At 34.5% G+C, this 11,577-nt stretch overlaps 1 protein-coding gene across 1 annotated transcript; it reads left to right on the top strand.

Moving 5' to 3' along the window:
- Positions 1-1,569: 1,569 nt before the first annotated feature.
- On the top strand, positions 1,570-9,208 carry LOC114366101 (uncharacterized). The gene is made up of 5 exons (XM_028322891.1): positions 1,570-1,954; positions 2,320-2,471; positions 3,365-3,443; positions 4,403-4,612; positions 6,781-9,208. Exons 1-5 carry the CDS (start codon positions 1,655-1,657, stop codon positions 6,874-6,876), a joined length of 837 nt encoding a protein of 278 aa, XP_028178692.1. The 5' UTR covers positions 1,570-1,654; the 3' UTR covers positions 6,877-9,208.
- Positions 9,209-11,577: the final 2,369 nt, after the last annotated feature.

Below are 11,577 nucleotides of genomic sequence, written 5' to 3'. Positions count from 1 at the left end.
GATTCTGCAATACGATTGGTCAAAACAGCTGACGTACGCTGTTGAACGACCAATCGTATCGCAGAATCGAGAAGCGTGTCTGGATTGTTGACGTTAAAAATTACCGTAATCGGGGCTCTGACCAGGAACATAAAAACCCTGGCATAGAGGCGCGTCAATAGCATTTGATAGTGCAACACTGAGTACAGTCGCACCTGTGTTAAATTAATAGGCTAACTTTATGTATCAGGATCCAGGATTACGGGCTAATTTGATATTTTCATAAATTAACGAAAAAATATTATTATGGGTAACCTGGTTTAAATAAATTAAATGAAACCATCAATCGAGTTAGTAGGATTTATTTTATTATTCATCAATAATCAGTTTCAGAACTTGAATATTCAACTGCAATGTCTGCTCATGAACGCTTCAAACTCGGTACTTCTTTCCCAATTCCATAAAATTCAACACTTAGAAAGAGACAAAAACTTTAAAATAGGTATTTGAAACAAACCACAGCTAATTTTCATAGTGGACTGTACTATACGATAAACATGTCAGTCAATTTGACAACCTTTGTCGGAAACATTATTCAATGAAAATATTGTCCGAACCCTTAATATTTCTCTTCGACAAATACTTTAACACATTGTGAACCACTTTTCTTTAACGACTATAAAAAGATTTTAGCAATTTAATGAGGATCAGTACTGTTGTAGAAAATTCAATAAAACTAGTATCTACGTTAATCTTTAAGACATAAGAAAGATATTATATCTTTTTGAATTATCCAAATCGGACCATTACTTACGAAGATATTAAGTAATAAACATAGGCCGTTTTTGCCGCTAAAAGTCAACGTACGCAAGGCCGCGTGACGTCATTATATCCGAATCGAGCGCAGCCGGCGTATAGTTCCAAAATACTGGACTGTCCTGTCGATGACATTGACAGTGGGGCGCCACCGTCAATACCGGATCGCTGGTTCAGATTTTTGCCATGTTGGAAACCATATAGTTGAACGATGGTAGCGCCCCCCTGTCATTGAGTTTGGCGGGACAGTTCAGCGTGGGTCATCTATACTAATGGGNAAGAAGAAGAAGCAAAACCAAGCCGCGCGTCGCGTCGCCAAAATAAAAGAAAAAGATAGTGTAGTAACATAGCCTAATTTTTTACTTTTATTTGACGATTATAATCTTCTATTAAACAATATTATTATAAAAATGAATCGCATAATGTATTGGTAAGCGCATAATTCAACTACGCCTGCTGAACCAATTTTACCAATTCTTTTTAGGGTTCCGTAGTCCTGACAATGAACCCTTATAGTTTCGTTATGTCTGTCTGTCCGTCCGAGGTTTTGCTTGGAAACTATAGGTATTAGAGAGCCGGCACAAAATGGTAGAATAAAATTTTGAAAACTATTCTTTTTATTGTAGCTCCCCTACATGTAAAGTGGGGATGATTTTTCCCCATCGTGTGCCCAATCCAACTTGTCCAGGGGCGCAGGTGTGAAAATGCATTTTGTGCAATACCTTTAAAATTCTATCGATAAGCAGCAAGTAGAATTTTGTTCAATATTGTTAGTTAGCAACACTAGTGTCATGTCTGATGATCTGTATGTTTTGACAGAGGGACGATACGCAAAAGATTAATTCGATTTTTTGAGACGATGGCCGTGATAAGTAATATAATAGGTTTTGCATTCGTTTATTTAGTGTTTTTGGGACCCTTTGGATGTAAAGCAGACACTTGTGCGCAAAAAGGACCATGCAGTTGCGTGTACCCAAACGGCACCGGTATAGACTTAAGTCCTTCGGTGCTTCCTCAAGGGTTCTACCAGGTTCAGGGTTTTAAGACATTCTACAATGCGTCTGTAGTATCCCTATATGAACTGGACACCTACTACTTCCACCCCTGTGCTGATGTTTCGCTGAACGTATCGCGCTTCTCTTGCGATCGCCCTATGTCTGTAAGTAGAATCACATGTAATTACAAGGCATTATAGTTTCAAATTACTGTTTACGTAAGCTACAGATATTCAGCGCTATGAAAGAATCTGTCTTTTATGAGTTGCATGTACATTTTCTCTATCAAGTCAATAAGACTTCTTTTTTTACTAGAATTGTTTAAATAAATGCAGAAAAATGCCACTCAATTATTTTGTAACAAACTATGCGATATTTTCATTTATAGAAATTGTTAAAAGATGTAAAACCGCAAGGACATATCTTGTTTTGTCTCTAAAAAGATTTTTTTTAACTATTAATGCATTGCGAAAGCTTTAAAAATAATATAGAATAAGCAGTTGATCATTTACTAGTAAAACTTTTACAGATGTATCGGGAAGTGTACAAGTTGAACAAAACTGCTGGCGCTGGCATAGGTTCCATGTTCAATCTGTCTTACACTAATTGTGAATTTCTGGGAAATAAAGAGGATGCAAACTTCACTTCTGGGCCATCCATCAGCTTCCATAATGGACCTTCGTGAGTATTTTGTATTTAATAAGATAAACATTTCTACAAAACTGTACGTCCTAAACATACAATACAATTGATCATTCTATTGTTTGAAAATAACAAATATTAATTCCGTTTTGACTAATATTTTGGCACATGAGTTTCCTTTGTCCAGCAGTGGACGTCATTTGGCTGAAACGAACGAACGAACGAGTTTCCTTTGTATTGTACTCATAGTGTACACTTACAAAATACAGTACTGGGTTATTGTGCAGGATCAAGTATATGATTTGAATGCCAATAAATTCACTAACTAATCTATGACCTACTTTTTCTAGAACTAGAAATAAATAAAAACATTAAGAGCTATAATAAAACTTATAACTTTCATTTTTGAGTTCTAAACCAAACAAGTCTTTTCTTAGTTAAATGTTAACTCAAATGGCACAAAACAGGTTTTCTTTACATTAACCACTAATTTAAATATGCCTCATTATGTATGTATCAAATAAAAGTATACTAGTTAGTTTAGGCTGATGGAATTTTGACAAAACTGGTTGTTGTATCATGGTTGACTTTAGTAATTTATTAAATGATACCTCTATAAGACTTGCATGGCAAAGCATCAAGGTGTAAATTAGTATGTGGTGTTACACATACTAATTTAAACCTTGATGCTTTGTCTTAAGGTAAAAATTAATACAACATTTGTTAAGATAGGCTTTTTGATGGTTTAAATATTTTATAGCATCTTCTGTATTTTGTTTATTTTTTTGTTGGAAAATATGTAAGGTGACCAAATTAAAAGTGTAAACACACCTGTCCAGATGACTATTACATGTTGAACATTATTAGTTTACTTATGTAATGAGTAGGCTACTTCAAAACTAACTTATTTATTTTTATTCTATTCTTCACAGTACCACTACCATATTGTTAATATGCAGTGAGGGCGACAGTCGACTACAAATCTACTCATTAACCGAACCAAATGCAGTTGTAAGTGTAAAACAGTCATAATAAATTATTATGGTTTTGCTATAAAATTGCATATTTAACCGATTGAGTCCCAGACGGCATTAATTAATTTCATAACAATTGATTATCTATTGTGTCTAGATTCGCAGAGCTTGAAGATATTAACTTTTGGTTTTGTATAATAAAGAACAATGGGACATTTTGTATGAGCTCCGTCCCCTATTATCTTCTATATTATAAAAGAAAGTCGTGTTAGTTACTTCGCTTATAACTCAAGAACGGCTGAACCGATTTAGCTGAAAATTGTCCAGGAGGTAGTTTAGAGCCAGGAGAAGGACATAGGATACTTTTTATCCCGTTCGAAATTAAAAAAAAGTCTGCTTATTTATTGCCATTAAGGCGGAACAAAGTTCGCCGGGTCAGCTAGTATATATATAAAAGAAAGTCGTGTTAGTTACTCCACTTATAACTCAAGAACGGCTGAACCGATTTAGCTGAAAATTGTCAGGGAGGTAGTCTAGAGCCAGGAGAAGGACATAGGATACTTTTTATCCCGTTCGGAATTTAAAAAAAAGTCTGCTTATTTATTGCCATTAAGGCGGAACAAAGTTCGCCGGGTCAGCTAGTAATTTATATTTTGAAGTTTCGATATTTTGCTCATTCAATATTTTGATCGTTCGATATTTTGCTCATTCAATATTTTGATCGTTCGATGAAACATGTCCGATATTTTGATTTTCGATTATTTGTCATTCAATATGGCGGAGGTAACCCGTATTAAAGTGCTACAGTTTTGGGGACGTTTGTCCCATTGTTCTTTGGGATAGTAATGGGTAGTTCAAACTTCTATTTCTTGGAAAAACATAAAAAGTGTTTTGTAACTAGGTAACGTTTTCCTCCTCAAGCTTTAGAGTCTTTCCTCAATAACTTTGAGTATTTATTATACTGTCTTAACATACATAAAATTTATTTTCTTACAGATTTTAGCGTTCTACTCAAAAGATGCATGTCTGAAGCAAATCGAAGAGCCTGGGAGGTCCTTTGGCTCTACTCTTCTCATAATATTCTTCTCCTTCATCATATTTTACCTCGTCCTCGGAGTTTGTACGAAGAAATTCCTTATGGGAGCCACCGGGATAGAGGTCATACCGAACTTAGCGTTTTGGTCTGATCTGCCGAATCTAGTCAAAGTGAGTACCTACACTACATAGTATAAAACAAAGTTGCTTTCTGCTGTCTGTCCCTATGTATGCTTAGATCTTTAAAACTACGCAATGGATTTTGATGCGGTTTTTTAAAATATACGATGATTCACGGGGAATATTTATATGTATGTACACTTAGCACCCACGCGAAGTAGGGGCGGGTCGCTAGTTTCCTATAATAGTGTTGTGACTTGTAGTCTAAAGAAATGGGCTTAATGATATAGTTCAAGAAATGCTTAATTAATTTGAGAATAGAGGTCGTAAATTCGTCGTTTACATTTGAAACTTGTTTTTCGATTTATAAATAAACACGTTTTTTATATTTGTGGAAATCCGAAACAGACGTAATATCAAGTTTAGAGGAAATAAGAGCCATTTAGATAAATGGCCTTATGTAAAAACAGATGTGATTCAGATTATCACATGTGTTTCTAGAAAATAGTAAACAATGTTTTGCCAATTATGAGTTTGATGGTATGTATTTTATGTGTTTGGTTTGGAAGAGGCCAAAAAATGGAAATAGCCCTTGTGGAATCTTAAGAAGAAATCTGATATTTAGTAGTAGGTTGTCATATTATTATGGTTGACTGGTAGACCACACAATCGGACAACAATGCTATTATTACCACAAATGCAATAGATCTACCATCTGAATGAAAATAAGATTATTTTCTACTTAACATCATAAATATGCATTATAATTAACTTAAAAAACAAATTATAATAATTTAAAATGTGCTTGTCGCAATTTATCGATTTCCTCGAGTGTCCTCAGCTTCAGCGGTAGAGTCCATTGTAAAAAAACCCTTTAATCTATGTATAGCAGTAGTTTCCAATAGTTAATTAATAAATACATTGGTCAATAAATCCACCGGATAGCTGTAAACCGGCGATATTGGTTGAAATGGGTTAAATAAAACGCCTAGTGTTGCCATCCACGCAGTTACTAAAGAAATGTGTGCGATTTACGGCCAGAGCCCCGATTACGGTAATTTTTAACGTCTCCAATCCAGACACGCTTCTCGATTCTGCGATACAATTGGTCGTTCAACAGCGTACGTCAGCTGTTTTGACCAATCGTATCGCAGAATCGCGTCTGGATTGGAGACGTTAAAAATTACCGTAATCGGGGCTCAGGCTGCAGCTGGCGAATGTCGATAAAATATCTTGTTTGTGTAATAAATGGAACAATTCTACAAATTCCATTGCCAGGATTTAAACTCACCACCTTAACGATGAGCAGTAATTTTGGGGTCATTACACCTATTCATTGTCATAGGCTAAAGAAACTGCAGACAAAATGATTGCAATAACACGTTTACACGTGTGATAAAATACAATCGTCCGCGTCATCGCAATTGGCAACTCTCCAAAAGATGCTTCTTTCAAGCAAGCATTAGGATTTCCAATTTCGCTTACGAATGCACATTTAGTAGAATACGTATAGGATTTTTTGTGGTACAGTCAGCGTGAAATAGTGATACCCAAGGCCAAATTAGCCAAAAAGTTCGCAACGTAATATTATTTGATGTCTTATTGACTGTACCAAAAACTTGATTAATAAAACTAATTAGTAACATTGTATGTCAAATACTTAATGAATGTGATAAGAAAACACAGTTTTTAGGTTAACAAACAAATGATATAATGACATAGTGTGTTCAACATGCTGCTATTTGTCTTGCATCGACTGTTAGCATTTTGATAAAATAAATAAATTAATGTTCTTCTTCAGTCGCCTTGACTCAAGGTTAGTTTTAGGCTACAAAAAAAAAGAATTACCTATTTTATTATTTATTTCATAATGCCATATTTATTGGATCATAAGTCGAACTTAATGTTACAAGGCATCATTCGAGCTAATCAACAATTGATACTTTAAAAAGAAAAAAAGAGTAGTACAAGAGTAGTAATAGTACAGCCGCTACCAACCGTGCGATGTGGAAGTCATTGGGGGAGGCCTATGTTCAGCAGTGGACGTCCTGTGGCTGAAATGATGATGATGACAACTGCGTAAGACCCCACAGTGTTTACCTTGACGTGCCGTCGTCTGTACATAATGAATGAATAAATGAAAGAAAGATTTTTTTATTTAGTCCAAAATCCTTAGACTACAACATAGTTAATGCAAGTTGTGTTTTGTTCTATTCCAGGACGGCTGGGCGTTCGCAATCAGAGGTTGTCAACTGCCCACGCGTGGGATGAGCCCCGCCGGCCCGTCGGATCCCAACAGCTACGACAGCATATAACATCCAACCGCCGAGAACTTCAGCGAAGGTCAGCTCGTTCTCGTTGAGTAAATGAAACATTCACCCCCTACGTATAACGTCGTAAGTGCACTTACGATGTTGTTCAGTTATTTGCTAAGTGATGAATTTTCAGATGGTTGTATTACACCATTAAATAAGTCACTGGTTCGGCATAGCTTCGCTTCTTCTCTTTTTCGTATTCATAAATAATATGACAAGCTTGAAGTCGTACTGTACCGTTTAAGGTAAATGAAAAAACACAATTTTAAGACAAGGTGCTGCTGATCCAAAACTGGTGAACTGTAGGCCTAAGATGCGCGCCGTGATAGGCGGTTATCACACCATTTTATCGATTTTGCCCATACAAATTGACGCCGATAAAAGTTATCACGGCGCGCATCTTAGGCCTACTGGTGTAATACAAATATTATATCACTACCCAACTTATAACAATTAAAAAATCAAAGGTAAATAAGTACCATAACATCGTAAATGCACATACGATATTGTTCGTCGTCGATGTTATTCATAGGAGGTGTAGTTAGTTCGCGAGTCTTAATTCTCCTGAACATTATCTTCGGCGAAAAAGGCTTGTTAAATTGAAACTGATTGCTTTAAAAAATCGTAACTATATTTATTAGTTTTTTGTGCCTTCTGTAGCCTAAATACCGTGTCTGAAGTGCGAATTCATTTATGAAGCTACCATTTGCAACTTTCGTACAGTTTTTTTTAAACAAAAAGTTATATTTCATGGAAACGCGATACAAAAGCAATTGACTAAAATATACATTTTAATCGTCTTTCTATCGAAGTCTACTCAGATGTTCTGACGTGTTTTTTATATTATAGCGAGTGCGTACGTACTAAAAATAGTTCTTCGTCTATTTCGTGTATCGTTGATGAATTCATAACAAATGTATTACCGTTGCATTGAAAATATTATATACTGCTGATTAAAACCAGAGTAAATACAAATGAGTAGGTCATCTTCATAGAAACGCCCGAGCGCAGTTTGTATGTGAGCGCGTTGTATTTACTCTGTTAAAACCGAAAAGTGTACTAAAATTATTAGAAATTATATTTACTTCAATAAAAAAAAACTTGAGGATAAGCCAACAAACATATTTTATATAATCTACATGGTTTATCAGTCCATAATAATTTTGTACTCATTAATGTTGTATTTACATAACACCTTGCATCGCCCTTCATCAATAACAAGGTCGTAAGTGTTAATTAAGTGATAGGCTTGACTTGCCAAAAACGAAGCGTAATGCACACATTGGACCTATTTTATTTTCTTAAGCAACAGGAAATTTTCAAATTTTGGCGCTAAATGGTTGGAAAAAAAATTCCATTGATGGAACTAAATCAGTCACTTTGTTAACTTTTTACAACTAACTTACTAATTTCATAGCAAACTAATTAAATAAAATAAAAAGAAAGAAAGATACATTTATAACAATGGACATCACACAAATACAGGCAATTACATAGACATGACAGTGGCACATAATAATGGAAGAAGAAAAAAAAACAAAAGTAAACAGAACAGTGCCACCCATTAACCATTAATAAACCCCTAATACCATTTTTGCACACATTAAAAATGTTCCAGTGAACATCTTCATTTATTAATAACGACTAATGACCTAGAAGAAAGACGGAATTACTGATCTTCACGAGTAGGATACAATAGAAGGACTGAAAGAAAATACAAATACAATGTTGTAAGTACTAGTACAGTTCATTTTTAGGCCCCATGGTTGTTGGATTGTTAAGATTACGGTTGTATCAGCGTTGTTTGGAACAGTAACAGTGTCAGTATAATTATTATAATGGCGCCTTCAAATTAAAGGCGTTGACAATGCGCTAAAAATATGTACTTGCAAGTGTGCTTCTAGAAATTGTATGAAAACTAGTAAGCTCGGCGCACTGCGGCGCTTCCTCACGCCTCAAATTTGAAAGCTCCTATAGTGTTTTATTTAGTTGTTATTATTTGATTTCTACATTTGTATAATAAATATTTAATATAACTATACTGTAACTCGAATATTTAACATTTGATATATGAAAGTGCCAATTTATTAAAAAGAATCTCACCGGAATTGGTGGTTTGTTGTGGTGATATATGAAAAATTCTCAAAAATTGCGATCTTATAAAAATTATATTCCTCTGAAATATATGAAAGGTTTCTCTACTATAGAATTTAGCAATAATTTTAACAATAGCAACTGCGCACTGATACTTTATATGCGTTTTTATCTAAGACAAGTAATGTAAAATATCTATACATAAATATCTAAGAGAACTGTGTAACTTGTAAGTTGTTATAATTACAACAACATACAACCTATTTTGATCTTTACATGTATTTGAAATAAATTATGTATATTTTAACTACCTTCACATATCTAATGTAGATGTTTTTGGCGGTCTTACTTTCTGAAATTCTTTAAAAATTTATTGGACCAATTTAAATATTTTCTTAACGTTTGATAGTGATACGTATACCACCGTTTTGGTAAGGAAAACCAGCCTTTATGTTGGATCTATATAGTCATATCTCTAATAACGGCTAAAACCGGATAATATTCTTATTATTAATAAATAACTGTCTGCATAATTTTATACAAAATTTGGAAAACATAGGGTAATATTTTTGATTGTATACCATAATAGCACCCATATCAATAAGAGCGCTTTCACATTAGGGCGTTAGTAGCGCTACAGCAGCGCGGCAGCGGCGTTTTTGTAATGTGAAGGCATCAGCTGTCACATAGTATCAAATTTTCGACAGCGCGTCTGTCGCGCGTTTGTCGCGCTGCTAAATCGCCTAAATGTGAAAGCGCTCTAAGAGCCAAAGCACACGATGCGTTGCGGCGGCGGTGCGACGCCGGAGCGGTGTCGCTGCGCCGTCTTACATAGAAATAATATCTGTGGCGCCGTTTCTCGCGATACTTCGAAATCTTTGCGGCGCAACGCATCGTGTGCTTTGGCATAACCTTTGCACAAATTTTAGAACACATACTAAATTACATAATAAATAGACTGTATAGATATTAGAATCTCGATCAAGAATAGATGCGCTGTGAAGATATTTTTGTTAGAACACCTAGTCACTTCATTCGTCCGATGCAACTTGAACCTTATGTTGATTACTTTAAGCTCTATAACTCTGGTCCATTGTACATTCTGCTTAATGTTGACATAAATGTCATACAATTCTACTGTGTTTTAATACAGAACATAGTCGTAAATAAACTACACACATAATAGATATTTTATGAATCTTGTGTATAATACTTTTCATTATTGTTACAATAGTTACACATAACATTACATATACAATTGCCAAATATAATTTCAAATGCGCTAGGTATATTTTATACTTAGTTATGTAGACTTTGAGATATAATGTAGCCTACATTTTATATAATTATAATAATTAAGAAGATTCAAACAATATATTGTATTTTATGAGGCTCTTTGAATAATCATAATATACAAAATATGAAATTACCTTGAATATAATCGAATACATAATATTATTTTTATATTTAATATTCCATTAGTTTTCTTACAGTAGCAGTCGAATTAGTACACCTAATTATCGAATATCATAATAATGTAGTTAGGAATTATGTAATTTTTGTGATCTTGTGAAAAACATAATAATTCGAATAAATGTAGTTTACGATAAGTGGAACAACAAGTATTAACGACTAAACTAATGTATTAAAATGTTAAATTGGCAGCAAAAAGGTCTTTGTGTAGTAATAATATTAAGTGCTATACACACTCTTCAGATAAACTTACAAAAGTGGCTGATGTAATTTCGAGTTTCATCGTACGTAAAATACGCTTCGTGAAACGATTTCGAAAATGTAGCTGTCACTAATGTTACTTTGTCTAGACCCCCATATAAATATAAGTCATTCTTCTCAACAATAGAGTTGTCGATCTACTCACAATTATCTGCGGATACGCAGCGGGCTGTGTGTACAGCGCTTTATATCGAGTCAAATCAGTTAAAATCTCAATTACTTGTCATTGCACTTATTAACTTAGTAATAATCTGTAACTTAACCCAAAATTCTATTGTTCCACTCATTCGTTTCGTTTGTAAGGCAAAGTTGTGTTTTGTTTGGACGGGTATTAGCACGTGTGTTGATGTTTCACGTATTATAATGAAACAAAAAAATATTTTTTCTAAATCTTATCAATATGGCACTGTATAGATCGTTTCATCCATAAGACGCGCCCCACCATTCTTTCGTCAATGTTTGAGTGTCATCGGTACGCACTATATTATCCATGAGTGCACACGCACACTACAATAATGATGCTCGGATTGCTCGGATCAAACTCCCCGCACCCCGCGCTTCCCTCGACCAAAAATTGGTGGGGCGCGTCTTCGTGGATGAAACGATCTATATTTAATTTTGTTCTGTTTTGTGAAGGTATGAGTTGGAAACAACAACCAGCCTACCGCCGATTTAAATTTTGTTTTTTGCCGTTGTCTGATTTTTTGTTTGACACATTTTTCTGTCGATTCCTGTCATTTGTCAAAACAGTCGCCATTAAAAAACTGTGAACTTTTAGATCTTCCAGGATAGTTAGATATTTTTGAAACGTATTATTTTTGGTTGTATTTTTTTAATGTTAAAATCTTTTGTTACAACATTTAAAATCTCTAC

The sequence above is a fragment of the Ostrinia furnacalis genome, unplaced genomic scaffold, assembly GCF_004193835.3.
Source record: "Ostrinia furnacalis isolate ACB-3 unplaced genomic scaffold, ASM419383v2 OfSCF0069, whole genome shotgun sequence".
Taxonomy (NCBI): Eukaryota; Metazoa; Arthropoda; class Insecta; order Lepidoptera; family Crambidae; genus Ostrinia; species Ostrinia furnacalis.
This window is presented reverse-complemented; position numbering and strand designations above follow the sequence as displayed.

Coding starts and splice junctions, on each gene's coding strand:
- LOC114366101 (XM_028322891.1), top strand. CDS start 1,655: ATGGCCGTGATAAGTAATATAATAGGTTTTGCATTCGTTTATTTAGTG. Junction 1,955..2,319: donor CTTGCGATCGCCCTATGTCT/GTAAGTAGAATC, acceptor AAACTTTTACAG/ATGTATCGGGAAGTGTACAA. Junction 4,613..6,780: donor ATCTGCCGAATCTAGTCAAA/GTGAGTACCTAC, acceptor GTTCTATTCCAG/GACGGCTGGGCGTTCGCAAT.